General features: G+C 41.4%; 1 protein-coding gene and 1 long non-coding RNA gene across 2 annotated transcripts; one reads left to right on the plus strand and one right to left on the minus strand.

Moving 5' to 3' along the window:
* Positions 1-7,690: 7,690 nt before the first annotated feature.
* On the plus strand, positions 7,691-14,072 carry LOC134456739 (uncharacterized). Its single transcript, XR_010036367.1, has 4 exons — positions 7,691-8,260; positions 12,650-12,712; positions 13,139-13,246; positions 13,411-14,072. It is a non-coding gene; the product is annotated as an uncharacterized LOC134456739 (long non-coding RNA).
* A 1,891-nt stretch (positions 14,073-15,963) lies between these two features.
* On the minus strand, positions 15,964-18,896 carry LOC134456740 (pancreatic progenitor cell differentiation and proliferation factor B-like). The gene is made up of 5 exons (XM_063208257.1): positions 18,736-18,896; positions 18,003-18,093; positions 17,798-17,875; positions 17,000-17,084; positions 15,964-16,410 (listed from the first exon to the last, which is right to left on the minus strand). Exons 2-5 carry the CDS (start codon positions 18,055-18,057, stop codon positions 16,284-16,286), a joined length of 345 nt encoding a protein of 114 aa, XP_063064327.1. The 5' UTR covers positions 18,058-18,093; positions 18,736-18,896; the 3' UTR covers positions 15,964-16,283.
* Between the last annotated feature and the right edge of the window lie 862 nt (positions 18,897-19,758).

Raw genomic sequence — 19,758 nt, forward strand, 5'->3', positions numbered from 1 at the left:
ACTGACCTGCCTTGGCTCTTGCTCTAATTTTAGATCATAAGGGTCATTGACATTTTTTTTCAGTAGCAGACGTCAGGTGGTGCAGTTTATGTCACTATTGTATGACTGAAATTAATTAAATTTATATTAGCATAAACCAATGAATATGCCTTTTAGATTATCCAATAAATACAAAACAGTCATTTAATATTAGCCACCCTGATATCTGTTACTGAAATGTCAATGACTCATTACCCAGATTAAGGATTGCCCTGACAGCCTGTCTGTCTCATAATCATTTTAAGTGACATAAGTGCAAAACAGTACCTATATTGTTATGGAGAAGTTACATTGTTAAAAAGTTACATCTGGTATGACTTGAGGTTTGTTCTGGGACTGTCTTGCTGCAGGCAGGGCATTACCTCTCCCAACGAGCACAGAGGAGGACTAGCATCCAACTAACTAACATGGATCCAGTCAGATGCCTAAAAAGGTAACATGAAGCGTAGGTGAGTAACACTTTGCTAAGACAGTTCCCAGAAGAAAATCATTGTAGAAAAGTTGAATAAATTCAAGCACAAATGTGTGTGACCAAAATATTTTAATGTGTGATCTTTCCCAGTATACTTAAGCTAATGCGATAGGCCTACTAAATCCCAATATGGAGTTCGGTTATTTTAAATCTGCTGCCAAACACTTGCACATACAGTAGTTTATATGCTTTTGTGTACAGTGTGCTAAAGAATACTTAGAAGATGGGTATTTCTTTTCAAGATGGTTGTGACCCCTTTGTTATAAGGCGAGGTAAATATTTTTGCTATTTTTTTTTTATTTTTTTTTGCATTTTTCTGACTTATACGATATGGCAATTTTCAAAAAGTTGAATTAATTCTGATTCTACAGTACACATACATACAAACACATACATACTGTATATCACAACTATTCAAATGGAGGCCCTGGGGGCAGATGCGGCCCTTGCTTGGCCAGGTTCTGGCCCCCCATAAGGTCAGAACAAAATGAAAACAAATATGTGTGTTATCTGTGGCCGTGCATAATTTGCGATCACTAACACTTCATGTTTGGGATATCTCTACTATGCATTCACATGAGAGTGGAATCTTATCTAAAACAGTATCATAAATAGACCATCCTAAGGCTACTAAGAAATAGAGAAGCGAATATCTGTTCTGTTTGGGAAGCTGTTTCGCACCCTAACCTCAGACACGTGCTGTGCACAATTATACAGATTCTATGTTTGGCCCCTTCACTGGAGGGAATTTTTAAAAAACTGGCCCCCTGTGACTTTTAATTGAATACCCCTGCTGAACAAAGATATATAGGCCTGCATATAGGCCTACTACCTACATACATACATGCATACATGCATACATACATACATACAAACCCCAACTCCGGTGAAGTTGGGACGTTTGGTAAACAGTGAATAAAATCAAAATGCTATCATTTTCAAAACATTCAATCTATTAATCAGATGGAGAATAGTGACAAGACAACATATTAAGTGTTAAAACCGAGAAAAAATATTGTTTTGGGGGGACATATGTACTCATTTCTAACTTGATAAATCCAACACGTCTCAAAAGAGTTGGGACAGGGACAATAAATGGCAGCAAATGTCAAGGAAGACTAAAAACAAAACAAAAGACAACACGTAACAGTTAAATACATTAACCGATGAGATGATTTTATATAAAAAACAGTGTTAATTCCTATCTTGGACATGATTTCACCAGCTTAAATGGTGGGTGTATTCCTTGTCATGTTTTGCAATGTTTTCCTTTCTGTAGTGCTTACAGTGTGACAGGTCTTGACCAAAAGCCCACCATTTTATCACTTGCTGGTCCTTATGATGGAGCCAAACTGTTAAAACATAGTAGAGAATGCAATTTGACCTTACTATGTGGCAGTAATCAAAGATCTCCCTTCAGAATATAATGCATGAGTGGCTTTTCATGCTGTTTAAAACCCATTTATACCATTCAGCATTGTATTTAACTCTACAGATGAGTGAGAACATCTTAACCAATGCACTACTGCACCCGCATGCCATCATGGAGGCTGACTTTTGAAGTTAGCACTAACACAAGTTGGATGGTCCATTTTTACTGTAGCACAGGATGTGCAATGCTCTATTATTGTCAAAAAGAATGGACTTCTACAACTTCTACAACTACAACTGCTGACTTCTGTAAGCAAAGGACAGTTTCCCATGTCTTCTGGGTCTATTTCAAGTGAGCTCAGGTGCTTAGGAGAATGTTACACCCCTGTATCATTTGCACGCATTAAGCATTCTTAATATGGTCAATTTTCAATAGCTCTAATTCCTGGAGTGCTAGAGTGAGACTACAGCCAATATATATTTCATGATGTCATGAACCTATACAATGATTTTAGTAACAAAAATATGTCTTATATACACTCAATCGTGGTGAATCAAAGGGAATTCAAAAATGTATGTAATAACTATGGTAATTATTCCCTTTGCATCTTTAATTCTGAGTGACTCAGCCTCTCTGTGATGATCTTATACCTGGACACCTATATTGTCCGTCAGTACAATTCATTTTGAAATGTTCTTCTTTGTTGTTTTATCTTATTTGGATGTTTACTAAATTTCACTGATCCCCGTCCCAACTTATTTGAGACGTGTTGGATTTATGAAGTTAGAAATGAGTACATATGTCCCCCAAAACAATATTTTTTCTCGGTTTTAACACTTAACCCTTGTGTTGTGTTCGTAAGCTACATACACCTGTGGTGTTCGGGTCATTTTTGACCCGTGATAACAAAACTCAGCTATAAAATACCTAAAAACACTAGTTATCATCAAATATTGTTTTTCATCTCATGGCTAACTTGGTATGTATTCATATCCATGGAAATATTACTGATGTATTCATCTTTTTGACTTTAAAGATCTTTTATCTTACATTATGCAAATCGTTTTTGATGACCAAAACTATCAAAATCTGCATAAATTCACTATTAATACCTCCCAAAGTGATACAATTACTGATTATGTTGTCCATGTATTACAGCTGATATGAGAGTACAACAACCCCCAAATTTATTTTATTAGTTTTTCTCTAATATTAAAAAATATCATCAAGAGTGGCATTTGTGGTGTTCGGGTCCAAACCAACACAAAGAGATTTATAGCAGGATAAACACCAAATATCAACTAAATTAGTTTTTCAGTGCATAAAATTAATGTTTAAATATGTTGATTTGGTGTTTTCGATATTTATATGATTTTAGTGTGGTAAATATACAAAATAACAATTCTGTCAGAGTCACAGCTATTCCGCCAATCTAATGCAAAGGTATTGGAAATGAACACCTCAATGAACATGAAAAAAGTCACACTATTCATCTGAATCCCCTATGCCATGAACATGGACCATTATGTCATTGCCACATCAACTTTATGGAAAGTATAAGACCAGTTATACAGGTTTGGGTGCCATTATGAATTTTTGATACGTTTTTTGGAAAAAATAATGTGCAAAAATGTATTTTGCAAACAAATGTGCAAAAAATCTCATTATATAATGCAGAAATGGATTCCCTGACCATGAAAACATATGAGTAGACACCAGAAATACATCTGTACTCCTTTCACAACAGGAGATATGACATATTGTAGTGTATGGGACTGTCCGGCGGCCATATTGGATTTTTAATATCAAAAAGCTGGCAAAAAAAAAAGTTCAGGCGACAAATATATTTTCCTCAACATAAATCACCAAACTGAAGACAAAGGGCAACCAACAGCTTTTCAGAAATGCATACAACAACCAAAAATCTATACCGGGTCAATTTTGACCCCCGAACACCACAGATGTAACTTTTTTTTTTTTTGGACCTTTAAAATTTACTAAAATGATAAAACATATTTTTTTTGTGTTGAAATGATTGTGACTGAGGATTAGATGAAACCTTATTCCAAGAAAATAAAGGAAAGTGTGTTTTTTTCACACTAAAACTTGAAAACGGGTCAAAAATGACCCGAACACAACATAAGGGTTAATATGTTGTCTTTTCACTATTGTCCATCTAATGAATAGATTGAATGTTTTGAAAATTATAGCATTTAGATTTTATTCACTGTTTACAAAACGTCCCAACTTCACCGGAGTTGGGGTTTGTACATACTTACATACATACATACATACATACATACATACATACATACATACATACATACATACATACATACATACATACATACATACATACATACATACATACATACATACACAGACAGCGTAAGACTCTGAAGGAAGTTCATCCCTCTACTGTTTCCTTTGTAATAGACTACGTGGAGAGACTACGTGGAGAGTCTTGTCTGGTGGTGCTCTGTTTAAACTGGTCAGCCCTACCTATAGACCAGGGAGAGCATATCAGATGGCAAGAGTCAGGTAAGTCAAACTCAGACCTGGGGGTCAAATCCGGCCCACAGAGTCATTTTCTATGAGCGGGCCCAGGCCAGTGAAACAGCTCACACTCAAATGCAACAGAATATGCTCAGGCACTTTTGAACTATGATGGGAATCTGTGAAATTAAAAAAAATGAGTATTTAGTGTGAAATAAGTATTGAGTGTGGCCTGCAAATTAGTTCCAGATTTTGATTTGGGCCCTCGGCCAATTTGAGTTTGACACCCCTGCGGTAGGTTGGTACCAGGGCTGGACCGGGGGAGAAATAGGGCCCGGGCACCTTTGGCTTGAAGGGACCCCTCATAACTAGTGGCACAGAACTAACTCACCGGTGGGCCTCGCACCCTCGTGAATTTCTAAATTTCTGAAAATAGGGGCCCACGAGGGTGCAGAGCCCACCGGGAAATGCCCGCTATACCAGATGGCCAATCCAGCCCTGGTTGGTTCCAGGCTCTACGTATTAGCTCTGCTGTCTTCTGACCCCTGCTCTACTGTTTCCTGGTGGGAACCCATGAAACAGGTTTGTGCTGAGCAAGGGGTGAGTCCTCAAAAATCCATGACAGTGAGTAACAGAAAAAAGTCTGTCCAGACCACTTCTGAATGCGAATCAGCATTTATGACGGAAAAGAAACACATGGGGAACTGAGAAAGGAACGTGGGCTCATAGAAATGTCTCTGTATCCAGTGACAACCTACAACTACAAAAAGCCTTCTTTGTTTGTTTGAATGAATGGTTTTATTGTTCACCACACGTTTTAACCAGTCAACTACCCAAGCTTGTCTCTATTACAAACGTTTAGACACTCTAACCTACTGCGGTGCATATCATGCAGATCAGCTGTGGGGACCTGTGGTTTAAGAGATAGTGAAATAGCTAACGGTAGACTTCTGTTATCTAACAACACTGGCTGCTGTTGCCCTCATGCCTCTCCCCACTCCTTGGAGTAAGCATGCTGCCATGCCCATGAGAAATTCCTCATCAACAGTCTGCTAACGTAGGCGGGGGGGGGGGGGGGGGGGGGGGGGGGGGTGGCATGTTCTTCAGCAAGTGTAGTCAAAGCACAGTTGCAGTTGCAAGATTCAAGATTAATTATTCTGTCCCAAAGTCGATTTGTCTTGAACATTCACACAAGCTGCCACATAATACACAACACATAAAACACAACCCAACAACAAACACCCAGCGCCAAGCAACACATGCTGATGGGAATCTGATGGGGTTTCATATCTTCCTCCATTAAGGTCTTGAGGAAGTGGTAGAATGTCAGAAACTGCAATTTTCACTTCCCTTCAAATTCTTTTCTGAGGAAAATCTCTTTCAAGGGGAAGAGGGGTTTGTGTGTGTGTGTGTGTGTGTGTGTGTGTGTGTGTGTGTGTGTGTGTGTGTGTGTGTGTGTGTGTGTGTGTGTGTGTGTGTGTGTGTGTGTGTGTGTGTGTGTGTGTGTGTGTGTGTGTGTGTGTGTGTGTGTGTGTGTGTGTGTGTGTGTGCGTGCGTTGCAAAGCACCATATTACCATATTTCATTTCAATTTGCTGTTTACAAAATGTTGAGCCCATGTTTTTCCCAGGGACAGGGAGTGCACTTCGGTGAATGAGACAGTAAATTGAATTAATATGGTATACAATGTTATGCAACACCGTAAGTCAGGGGGAACATTCCCATTGAAATCTTAACTGGTTCTATCAGGACATGGACAGACAAAGAGCTCATGTATCTCAAACAAATGTGTGGGTTATGCAACCGTTCATGGTGCATGAATGTGTTCAGCAGGTCCTCATTACTATGGATTGGTGTAAATATCTCCTGTGTAAACACAGCACAGTCTCTTGGCTCTGTTGTGTTCCCTCCCAGTGACCTTTCCTACAGCACAAACAAACTTTCTAGAGGGGGGTTTCTCAAACTTTTTCAGGCCAAGGACCATTTTGTCTTAGTTTATTTTTACAGGGCCCCCCTGTCCACTGAAGGAAGAAGTTAAGAGAGGTACAGCCTTTTAATAATGTTACAAATACAGCCTACGGAAGCTTGTCCTGGAAATGCTGACTACATTATGTAGAAATTCCCTTGCGAACCACTTGAAGTCTCTCATGGATCACTGGTGGTCCATGGACCACACTTTGAGCACCTTGGGTCTAGAGCCCCCCCCCCCTCCTTTCTCATCGCTGAATTCCAGTCTGTCTCCCCTCCTCTTTTGTGCTGCAGGGGCTCCAGTCTGTTCACCTTTGTGCAGACTAACCTCTGCAGGCAAAGTGGTATGGATGGGGTGGATGGTGTAGGCCTACAACAGAGTAAAAATACTTCATGTATATGTGAGCATGTATATGTGAGACATGACTGGTGATAGTAACTAGCACTGCGCATTAAAAATAAACTTGATTGACACCTGAATTAAAACAGGTGGGTGCAGAGTCATACTATCATTACATATAATTTTCCTTAAATAAACACAGGGTGGAGTGTCAGTGAGTGTCAATGTGCAGTAGCCGACATCCAATATGTTGAGAAATGGAGTTGTGCATTCAGTGTTACAGACCTCAGTGCTACAGACCCCAATGTTACAATGTGGCTCTTCAACTGCAGTGTCATGACTTTGCTGTGTAATGCATTCATAGCAAAATGCATTCCATGGCAAGTAAGAAATGTGGACTTGTGTTTCATTCTTTGGTCTTTTTTAATCTTTATGTGTTAAAGAAAGAAAAAGACATCATAGAGACCAGGTGTTTACACATAATACAGATAAACAATGATAAAGAAAAGCCAGTAAAAAAATAAAATAAAGATAATAATCAGAAATCAAATACTGCTTATTATTACTATGCCTACCCATTCAGCCCACAGTTTCATTCATTTGTAATCTGTGAGAAAAGGTGATTTCCCCCCACATCAAATATAGGTCATTTATTATTTCAGTCCATTCCGCTATTGTGGGTGTGTCTAGTGTCCCGTGACAAAGTTCCTGCTAGCAAATATCAAGGGGCTGTTGCAATATACTTCCAGGTTTGCAGGACCTGGGTTTCATAAGAGCAAAGTCTGAAGAACAATAGTCTACTGTAGCAGTTTATTGTGTACAAATGTGCTCTTCGCCCCATCATAAACTAAGACCTGTCAGTCCCTGTGCTCGGAGCAGCTTTGATGCTGTTTTTCACTGGAATTATGCTCACACTTACTTGGGGTCATTACCATATACTTTATCTTCCTGATTTAGTAAAAATATGTATAGTAATGCAGTACGCTAATGCAATTACAGGCCTATGTGAAAGTAAAGAGATAAGGCTGCTTTCATACCTGCAGCAGAAGTATATGGGGTAACTCCTGCCTCTTGTTGCTTCATCCTGCCCCAACCCCCTCCGTCCCCAGACTCAAGGAGTTTCCTCAGAGGGGTCAAGGAGGTGGGTGGGCGGGGGTTTGTTATGTGTGTATGAGTGTGGCTAGAGAGAGGGGTTGGCACAGCTGGTTCCTCAGCCAATCGGGTTCGACTCAAGGGCATCAGATTGCTCGAGGGGCAATAACGAGGAGTGCTATTAAATATAAGGATCCAGTCAGCCTAAGGAGTCCACCCGCCCACCCACTTGCCTGTGTGGTTGTCTCTCTGGTCTTGCTCACCCACCACCAGCACTACCTCCGTCTCACTTTCACTCCTTCACTGAGAGTCTCCTTTTCTGTCCGTCTCTCGCCCTCTCTCTCTCACTCACTCCTTGGATTGGGTTCTGCTGCCTGGCTGGTTCCATAGTTGTGAACATGTGACAAGACTTCTCTGCACATACTTCAGTACTGCAAGTCAAGACTAGGATCATTACATAACAGCACTGAACCAACTGAAAAGTGAGTGAGTCTTTGACATTTGTTTGTTTGTTTGTTTCTCGCTTGGACTCATGTGCTCTAAACACATACCCTCATACTGTATACTCTCTCACTACAGAGTCACAGTCATGAATTACATTTTGAACTATAGTGGTGTTAGAACTAGACAGCGTGTTTTACATTCCAATATGTGCTGTCTATCTTGTTTTTTTTATTTGCAACTCATGGTTGGAGTATGCTTTGACCAGTGAGTCAAAGTGATCTGTTTTGGGGAGGTGAGTGGTCTGGAAGTTGTTGAGGTTTCCCCACTCCCCTTGTTGTTGTTCTGACTCGCTGCTTCCACACTGGCAAAAAAACATGTTGGTATTTGAGTCTCCTGCCAGTCTGGTGGCCCATGCTGCATACTTCCCCTCGCCAGAGAAACAGCTGATGACCTCCAACTCTGACTTTCTCTGACTCTCCAAGTCTGTCTCTGTCTCGGTCTCTCTCTGGGGGCAACAATGCAACAAAATGTAAGAATGCAAGTTCTGTTTAATAATATGTACAAAGGCCAAAACAAATGGATGATAGACTAATTACTGACCCAAGCAGGATAGGGAAGGGACTTTTTCTGCGATATTCAACTGGATTATAATATCTAAAAGTCATGCTGTGTTGCTTATGGGCTGTACGCTGTATGTCTCTCTCTCTCATTCCCTCTGGATACATTTAGAAAGGGAAAGGCTGTTATTTAGGCAGAAGTGCTTGGGTTCACTAAAAGTAGGTCAGATCTCTCTCTCTGTCTCTTGCTCACACTCTCTCTTCGTGTGTGTGTGCATGCGTGCGTGCATGCGTACATGCATGCGTCCATGTGTGTGTTCTTTAAAGGTACACTGTGCAAAATTTTTAGTTGTTTATTTCCGGAATTCATGCTACCCATTCACTAATGTTACCTTTTTCTGAATACTTACCACCACCATAAAATTGTAGTATTCATTGTGTGTGTGTGTGTGTGTGTGTGTGTGTGTGTGTGTGTGTGTGTGTGTGTGTGTGTGTGTGTGTGTGTGTGTGTGTGTGTGTGTGTGTGTGTGTGTGTGTGTGTGTGTGTGTGTGTGTGTGTGTGTATGTGTGTTTCTGTGTGTGTTCTTTAAAGGTACACTGTGCAATATTTTTAGTTGTTTATTTCCAGAATTCATGTTTCCAAGTATTCATTATGACTGGAAAAATTGCACTTGAAAAGGAGGATCTTCTCCATGGTTTTCCAGAAATTACCATTTTTAGCTGCAAAAATGACTGTACTTGGGCCATACTAGAAAATAAAATACATTTTGGCAATAGGCAACCCAGTTTCAATGAGCAGCATAGCTGCAGTACCCTTTTTGGCCATTTCCTGCACAGTGTACCTTAAAGGAAAGAAATGAACAGAATGAGTCATCGGTACACCAAAAGTTTTAATTATAGCAATTTCAGCAATTCACCTGCTGTGACAATGACATAATCAATTTTGTGCTACAAAACAGCAGCAGGTTGCTCAACATGTTGCCATTGGACAGAGTGGAGATGCGTCCGTGTTTGCAGTGCGCGTGTATGGAGTGATGATCACTGAGCAAAGTGAAAATAAACTCAGGTGGCTGACCAATGGAGATATATTTCTATCCAAGAGCCACCACAATTGCAGCTCCTGGCCTTTGTCTAAACAGGCATTTGCTGGTGGTTTGTACCAGTTGTTGTTTGTGCTACCAACCACACGGAGAACCTGACTGGAATCAGTCAATTCAACTCTCACTGAGATCTGTCAGAAATCACTGGCCAGGCCAGTCAAGTTCATCCATACCAAAACATTTTGGACAATTCCATTCTCCCAACATTGTGGGAAGAGTTTAGAGCGTGCCCCTTCTTCTTCCAACATGACTGTGTCCCAGTGCACGAAGCAAGGTCCATGAAGACATGGATGACCAAGTATGGTATGGATGAACTTGACTGGCCTGCACAGAGTCCTAACCTGAACCCAAGAGAACACCTTTGGGATGAGTTAGAGTGGAGACTGAGAGCCAGGCCTTCTCAACCAACATCAGTGTGTGACCTCACCAATGCGCTTTTGGAAGAATGGTCAAAAATCCCTATAAACAACACACACCTTAACTTTGTGGACAGCCTTCCCAGATGAGCTGAAGATGTAATAGTTGCAAAAGGTGGACCAATACCGTATTTAACCCTATGGGTTAGGTTAAGTATTATATGATATATGATATATGAGAGAGAGGAAGGAAGGAAGGGTGACAGGTGCCACAATCAGAAATTAGTAAGAAGATTACCTCAACCCTGCCTTTTAAGTAACTTTCTGACATTATTTTTTCATTTTTAGATTAGGATGCACATTTACAAAGTTGCTTACTACCGTGTAGCTACCAGCCATTAGGCATTATAAATTAACACAAGACCTCATTTTACCTGCACTTTCACCTTAACTGAGAATTTCTCTGAATTACCCCTTGACCCTAATTAAAGTAGGTTATTGTAAGCCTATATGAATAATGAGAACAATACATGGTTCAGTAAGGGGTTTGTAATGTGGTAACAACACAACAAGATTCATCAAGGACATGCTTATCAAAGACATTAATATGAAAACAGACATCAAATCACGCAGAACTTTGAACATCTTTGGAGTGTTCAAGAGGGAACTGCACACACCATGTTGAAAGCTCCCTTAGGTCTACTGTACATGTAACCTAGTTGGCCTACTGGCATGGAAACCAACACATAAATGGACCACTAGGTCATGTTACATGACATTAAGAAAAAAAATCCTGTGTCAACTGTATGACTAGGCCTAATATAGGCTATGCATGCATGCATGCTGCAAGTCACAACCAGTCATACTTAAGTCTTTACATGCTAAATGTTGCTATTAAATTCAGTTGTCCAACTATTTATTGTGAATAATGTGAATAGGCCGCCTTTGGTGTTGCTTTAGATTCATAAGCAGAGCAGAGTACAGAGCAATTTTCATAGGCCTACAGTTTGGCATGGTGGCACTGTAATGCTTCTTACAACCTCAATTCACATGGCTGACATATATGTTTTAAAGTGTTTAATTTTAATGATAAGAAATAGAGTGATAATGTGAGTGTGTGCATACTGTATGTGTGTGAAGAACTCATAGACAGACATACTAGGCAAAGTTTTCTTCAGGGTCCAAGAAAACTTCCTGATTCTGCTTTGTGAATCTGTATGGGAATCTATTTGTAGCCTATTTGAGGTCATCTGCACTTGTTTGACAATTGGGGCTCGAACCCGCGACCTACCAGTCAACACTTCAGTTAAGGCATGGCAGGTACAGCAGGATACTGCTGAGCAAAATCTCAAGGGTTAAACCAGAGCTTTAGGAGAAATTTGTAGTTAAAAGTACGAAAAAGATCTTACAAGGTATTGCAGTGATTTATAATGACAAATGGCAAGTATTGATAGTATTGGGCTAAATATTTTCTTCAGTTATGTTTAGGTATTTTTAATCATGGGTAAGCGGTGAGGGTGCCAGACTTGTAAGCCCAAGGGTTTCTGGTTTGATTCCCGACTTGCCAGGTTGGTGGGGGGAGTAATTAACCAGTGCTGTCCCCCATCCTTCTCCATGAGTGAGGTACCCTGAGCATGGTACCCGTTTTGCCGCACTGCTCCCTTGGAATGCCCTTTGGGGCTGTGTCGTTGCACGGGTGAGGCATTATTGTAAGCACTGTGTGCTGTGTCACAATTACAAGGAGAGTTTCCCAGGTGGGCTTTCAGTTTCACACTTTCACTAAGAGAAGAGAGAGATGGGGTAGGTAGCAAATTACACAGGTCGTACTCAAGCCTTGGGTTCCCACCGACGGGTGGCTTAGTGCGCGCACACTACTCAGCACCATCTGTAAGCAGTGTGTCATAATCTTTAGTGTTAATATTCATTCTTTTGAAATAGTCATATACCCCCTCAGCATAGAATTGTGCCCAACTTGATGGTGGAGTGGTTGATCAGTGATGTCCCCCCTCATCTCCTCTCCTGTTATTGACGTACTCTCTGAGTAAAGTGCTATCACAATTACAAAATCAACAATTCATTTCACTTAACTTCACACAGGTGCATATTTTTATGTTTTCCCCCAATGAAGGGTAGTGCACAGTGTACTGTGAAGTAACCAGAAGGCCTGTCCCTGGTAGTAAACAGACTGATTGAGTGCACATGGCTGCACTTGTTTTGAGCCTCTGTCAACACGGAGCTGCAGCTCTTATCTCTTTGCCTTCAGTCATGATAAAGCTAATTTAGGCCACAGAAATGTAAATGTGGGTTCAAGAGCAGACCCTGATCGATTCCCCTCACCCCTTTCCCACTGTTTTCCGTTAAGTATTTTTAAGCACAGGGCTCTTTCTAAGTATTTTGGACCTTGTCACCCACAGAGCTGACCATGACCAGTGTGAACTCCCCAGCCTGCCTTCTTGCCCGGAACCAGTTCTATCGCAGTGAGTGTGGTCTATTTTTGACTGTTTGGTTTGGCCCATCTTTACCTTCCATCAGAGCCAGACTGAATGGAACAAGCTGCTTAATAATTGGCTGAATATGTCCAAAGTGCTATTTGAACATCTGCACAAATTGTCCTCAGATGCTTATCTTTTTGGGGTCGTGATTCCTACATCAAATTTGTAAAATAGGCCAAACAGGACGGGTGATCTGGCACACAGGGCTCCTCCTGATTGGTCAATGATCCTCAGGGGCTGATGTTTATTTATTTTTTTATTATTCATTCATTCATCCATTCATTAATTAATTCTCATCATCATTACTATTATTAGTATTATTTTGTATTGTCTTACAGGGGGGGGCAACTCTGCCACAGTGTGCAAAATGAGACAAAGGCTTTATAGTAAATCCTGCTTTTTGTTCCATAGATGTTGAAAGCTCAGCTAAAATGCCTGCAGTGTATGGGCTCTCTGAGTGTTTGAAACAACCCAAACAAAGGCAAGTGACTGTCTGGGTGACCGCATCCACAAATCCAGGTACAGTACAGTGCGTGTCCATAGAGCATGGCCTGCTTTAAACATGGTTTTCTCTTCAAGAATAACTTAAATACAAGTTAATATTACCTGTTTTGAGATTTACATGCCGTTTTGTGAGTTTTACAAAGACAAAAACTTGAAATTTGACCTCTCTCCCACACCAGGGCACCCAGAGGAGACAAGAAGCTGGATGATAAGTGTTGTGTTTCGGGCCCCGTCCCCGCGGAACAGTCCGTCCAGCCGACCGGTGAAGTAGGCTGGGTAAGAGATGAGAAGAGAGCAGGCCACAAGGCCTGACGTGTCGACCTCAGTGGGAGGTGGAACATTCCTCAGCTCAGCTCTCAGTCCACACCCCTGTATGGACATGAGCCTGAGCCAACCTTGGACAATACAGCCAGCTAAATCCAAAACTGTGAGAGTGGCATAGGAAATCTGTGTCTGTGTGTTGGGTGCTAGTGTATGGACTGTAATAAACAGTGTATGTGCTGTCGGTAACTGTGTGCTGTATGTGTGTGTAGAGTCTACTGTGATATCAAGTATCGACGCTGAACCTTGCTTTCCTTTGCGCTCTCCATTTGCAACCCCCACCCCTGGCTTTATTTTGTACAGGGTAAATCCCTTTTTGTAATTGATCTAAGAGATATCCCTACCAAAATATGCAATGGCTATTATTGCATAACATTCCCATCGCGCCCCTTAACCTTTTCAATAGCAGACTCCAGCACTTATCCTCTTTCCCCACAACGGCAGACTCTTTGAACAAAATCTACCGCCACCCCCCCCCCTCCATCTCCATGGACACAGGCAAGCTGAGTGCCTAAGAGCGACCCCCACCCCCCCCCCCCCACCCCACCCACCAATCCACCACACACACACACACCTCTCCACTCTGCACCTGTATCTGAGCTGAGAGAGATGGCAAACATGAGGGAACTGAGTCAGCAAAAAGCATTTTCCAGCCATCTACTGCCCATCTAGCCGGCAGGGACATTACTCAGCGACCCAGAAAAAGTGCTAACAATGTTGGAAAACCTTTCACCCACAGCGCGCCCAACCCAGGACGAACTCTATCTTTGTTTAAGCGACGGATGACAGTCTGTGTGATCACCATTGATCCATTTGTTTCCTTGCTTTGTCTATTTTGTGCTTTCGTATGTGCAGTCAGAGTTCCCCTGGCAAGCATTAATGTATGCAATTTATTATGGATTTTTTTCCCATGAAATGTCGGGTTTACAGCTGAGGCCAAAATTATTAGGTTCTGACCATCATGAAAACTTAACTCTTGAGTTCTCTATGGAAGTAACTAAGTATTTCTAGAGAATGTGTTTCCATCATTGTCAAGTAAGGTGTTGTTATGGACAAGTTGAAACAATAAAAAGTTCATGGGTTAAATAAAATTTGGTTTCAGAGAATGGACATTAAATGTAAGCACTCGCCTCACCACAGATTCTCAATGGGACTTGGGTTTGGGCTCTGTGCGGGCCTCTTCTTGAGGAACTGTTTGACCAATTTCTATCAATGCTTTAGCATTGCTTTTGGGTCATTCGCTACCTTTACATGACACATTTAATTCCGAATTAACTCACTTTAATTCTGAATAAAGGTTAATTCCGGTTTGAAAACGTCATGTTCACACTTCACAATTCGGAATTGAAAGACCGATCAAAGTAAACTCGACGGAACTATTTAATTCTGAATGATTAACTCTGAATTAAAACCATCAAGTAAACGTAGTGATAGTCTTACTAGAAGACCCAGGATTGTCTTTTGGAAGACTTTGTATAATTCTCCCTCAACTGTCAAACTGATGCCACAGTATGTATCCCTATTCAATAGGGCATATTGAATGTGCCTGGGGGGGAAAGGGAGACAGAAGTGCACACTCTCATATGTGACAAATTAGCACTTTCAACTAGAAAAATAAATTATTTAAATCTTGAAACCATCCCTGCCTTTGCATCTAATGTAATGCGGTTGGTGTGGGCTTCGTTTTTCTAAAGGAAACTAATGGTCTGGTGTTGGTGGGGCTCTGTGTAGGCAGTTCTTTTTCTTTCCTTTGAGTGAGTGCAGACAGCCTTTGGAGCAGCTTAGCATGGTGATGCCAGACAACTGCACTGGCAATTGCCTATGGCAGGGGTGGGGAACCTTTTTCATTCGAAGGGCCACTTCAAATTCATCCGAGGGCCGTACTATGAACACAAACCAGGATTTCCCCCATCAATTTAGGCTTATATTGAAGGCAGTCACATATAAAAACAAACACCACCTTCTCTAGGTTCCCTGAATAATTGAATATAGCATAATCGTATTGCAAATGCATTTTCTAAGATTCCTTTACAAAATATGTCATATTTCATGTGAAGCTGAATAACATTAAAATTATATCGGGGGTCGGATAAAACTGGCTCAAGGGCCGCAAACTGCCCTCGAGACAGAGGTTCGGCCACCCCTGGCCTATGGTATGCAAATAAGCAGCAGCAACATCAACCGTTGGTCACACATTCACATTTAAGTGTTCAGACCAAATATCAAGGTAAATACAGTGATGTCATCCTCAGACTTTAAAAAGAAAACATTTCAAATGCCTATTTATTTCAGCAGGCAGACTGAATCACAGGTCATTGATGTTTTAGGCAATAGCGTGCCTAAAGATTAACGTCTGAAATGCACATTCCTTTAAAGACTGAACAGCAAAAAAGCCAAAGCACAAGCTGTAATACAGGCTGCTTGAGATCATTTTATTGAATCTGAAGACAGAGGTGATTAATGTGAAAAAGCATTAACAAAAAAAGGAGGGGGGAGGGTGCACAAATCACCACAGTGTAACAGATGTAAAAATGTACAAAACTTTTTTTTTTTTTTGGCGTTTTTTTTGTTGGTAACAGGTATATAAAAATGAATTGCATGTTAAATCTTTAAAAGCAACCTGTGCTACTTAAAAAAAAGAATGGAAAAAAAAAAGCAAAAAAAAAAAAGTAAACAGGGGGCCGTGTCCGTCCCCTAGCGTCGGTCAGTTGGACCTCAGCGGCCCCGGGGCTCAGGAGGGAGGGGGGCTGCCCGCCTCCGTCTTGCCAGGGTCGCTGCTCTCACTCGCCTGCCTCTTCATCACCATCTCCTTGGCAACGCACATCACTGGAGTCCCACTGCCATTCAACCCACCTGCCCTAAGATGAAATGAAGTTACATTGGTTAGATTATTACAGTTATGACTGATTGTTAAAAAAAAACCCAACAACAACAAAAGAACACCTGTAACCCAAAGGTTACCGGCTCAATTCCCAACACCAGGTAGGTGGGGGAGTAATTCACCAGTGCCCTCTCCCATCCTCCTCCCTGACTGAGGTAAGCATGGTGTAGTCCTGCCACACTGCTCCCTTGAGGCGCCGTTTGGGGTTGCCGCCCCCTTGCACGGGTGAGGCATAAATACAATTTTGAAGTGTACAGTGAGCACTGTGTGCTGTGGAGTGTTCCATCACAATGGCAATGGGAGTTTCCCATGTGGGCTTTCACATCACTTTCAATCCATGCATTAGATGGGAGAATAGAGAGATCAGCTGTTAAAGCCAAGCATAATATCGTTTTGGGATATGAATTCTTTGATGAAGATTCCCATCCCTAGCATTCAGTATTTCTGTGTACTGTATATCCACACAATACGAACATGTTAACAAAAAAAAAAAACTAAAACAAACACTCTTGTTTTTGGGGATATAATGAACCTGTAAGTCGTTCTGAATTCGGGTTAAGACTTACTTCTCCTCAGTGACAGTGGTCATCTGGACCTGCTTCCCAAAGAAGAAGCTGGACCACCAGTGCCCCGAGTCTTGCTTGGGCAGACCTAGAGAGAGGGGGCATAGGGAGGGGGACATGCGTATACAGATTAGACCAGGGGTTCCAGGGGTACCATGATGCAACACCCATATACTGGTCGCTTCCAGCCAAGGGTCGTGCCACACTACATTTTACCTGGATACCTGCAAACCCAAAGGTGGGTTAAAAAAAGGTGACAAACTATCGTGAGCAAGCACTTTGTGCTGCAGGGATATATAAAAGGTGGTTGCACAGGTTAAGATTCAAAAGAATTTTCACCACCTTCTTGTTAGTAGTACACATTTTAACTGTTATCCATCATCTTTACTTTGGTTGGGTACCACAAAAAACAATATTATATAAAAAAGTGGCTGTTTTTCTTTCCCCATAAAGCAGTGCATGACATCATGTTGGGGACTTAGGCACTCTCTGCTGAGGGAGTCCCCAATGTAACATCACTAAATTCTGTTTAAAAATAAATGTTAATACACTCTAACACCATTTCAGAGAATTGATCAATTATATAAATCTTGAGTGCAAATACCTATTAATCATTAGTGGTAGATAACCTGCACAGCCACCTTTAAGTATTACATCTGGTAAGGCACATGCACACCTATCTCCAGTTCAACACCCCAGCATTGCTGGCCAAGTAGAAAAGGCTGTGGAGAAGAAGGTGCACTTTGCACACAGGAGAAAGTGTGAGGGCTTTTTGGATTTTATAAACAAATGAAGTCAAACCTGGGTGATGAGGGATGACCTCGCCACTGTATTCCGAACTACTGCAGGAGCTGTTACTGGAAGTGGATCCAATGCGCCCTGGTGGAACATAGCGCACAGGTGGTTAGACATTCACATAAACCGAGTTGCTTTATTTTCACAATCACACTAGAAACCATTTTAACATCTACAGTGGTCTAAGGACTGAAATGTTAAATTCTCATACTCCGATAGTAGTCGTGGGTCGCAACCAAGGAGCCGCCTGCTGGGATGGCTGCCATTCCGCAGTCTTTGTAAACAATGCCTTAGATGGAAACCTTCAGTGGAGGAAATAAACAATGCATATTCCAATAGATTAAGGAACAGCCCTTCAAAGAAGACTGGGATTTAACGAGTTTGTCATTTTTAAATAATAATAATCAGTTTGTTTAGAATGTATTACTCAGATGAAAGCAGAAAAAGTGAGATATCAAATCCATCTGACAGACCATAACAACAACAGCAACAATTGTGTTCAACTGCCTATGTGTACTGGTACCTTGTTACAGAATTGTGTGTTGTGGAAATGTGGTCAACACCCAAATCTAACATTGCGCGACGAAACATCGTAGTGACATAAACAACATTTTTTGTGCACTGCCATCACTGACTCCAGGACTGTTTTGTTATGCGTGCTGCTGAGCTGACGGCATGGCGTTCGTTTAACATGATGTAAACAATTAATTTTATTGTAATATATCGCGCTATTCAACATAATAACTCAAGAGTCATCGACTCAAACTACAGGAGGTAGACGTCCGTCGAAAACAATGTAGCCATCAAAGAAGGTGGATCTAGCCATCATCAAATCTCGGTTGTTTTCCAGCAGCAGCTAGCACAATCGGCTAGCGACATACGTTTGTAACATAGCATCGGATAACAGTTAACAGGGTACCACTAACCCCATTTTCTTAACATACCTTCAAAACCGTTGTGCTGATGGAAATAGCACCCTCTCAACTCAATCGGCGAGGCACTGGGGAGAAAACGCTAGGCGACGGGGCCCATTTGAAAGAAATGTTTGGGTGGCTAGTACCCTCCACGTCCTGTCAGTTGGTTCAGCAGGATATTATGAAAGGATGAAAGACCCTTCGCGTTTATATGTTCAATGACGTCACGAACAAATATTCACAAAACCGGGTGTGGGCGGGGATGTAGTTCTAGGCTGCGACACCCGCCGCACCTCAAACCTTCCCAGATTGTGCTGCGCCAATACAATTTAAAATGTAGTTATCGAATTTCAAGGATATACGGGACTCAAAGTCAGGTGTTTTCGCGTATTTCCAAAACGATCGAACGCTTATTTAATGGGTGGAAGTAAACTACAACAACCAGAAAGGTTAAAAGGTCAAGGCTTCAGCTGAGTTGGAAACAAAACAAAGAAACAGCCTTCAGTCCCATCCACTTGGGGACCTCAGCAGCCTTTTCGATTGGGGGACACATAAGCCTATCTTTTCAAAAACCACCACCACACACCTTTGAACCCCCCCCCCCCCCTTTTCGTTTTCGTAACAGGATTTCTAACTTTCAAACTTGAACTCTGTAATTATTTCATGTGCCACTACCAGCAACAGAATGTTGCACTTTCTGAAAAGAATTCCTGCTTCAGTATATACTATATATAATGAAATATATATGTGCAATTCTCCTGTACTATTTGTCATTACTATAGCCTACTATTGCAATTAGACAAAACTACACACAAAAATATTGCCCCATTGTGGAAAGACTACTGTAAAAATGTGCAATTGTCCCATAGCGGCTTAGGCCTACTGTGCACAGTGTGCAGATTTATTTATTTTTGACCATGTCTGTTTTATTGTCTGCATATTTTCCAACAACAACTTGTATGCATGGAAAACCTATTGGATTTAAGCATTCCAGGTCATGCATATTTGTATAATAAGATGATGTGATCAAAAGAGCCCAACACCCTATATCAG

The sequence above is a fragment of the Engraulis encrasicolus genome, chromosome 10 (assembly GCF_034702125.1).
Source record: "Engraulis encrasicolus isolate BLACKSEA-1 chromosome 10, IST_EnEncr_1.0, whole genome shotgun sequence".
Lineage (NCBI taxonomy): Eukaryota > Metazoa > Chordata > Actinopteri > Clupeiformes > Engraulidae > Engraulis > Engraulis encrasicolus.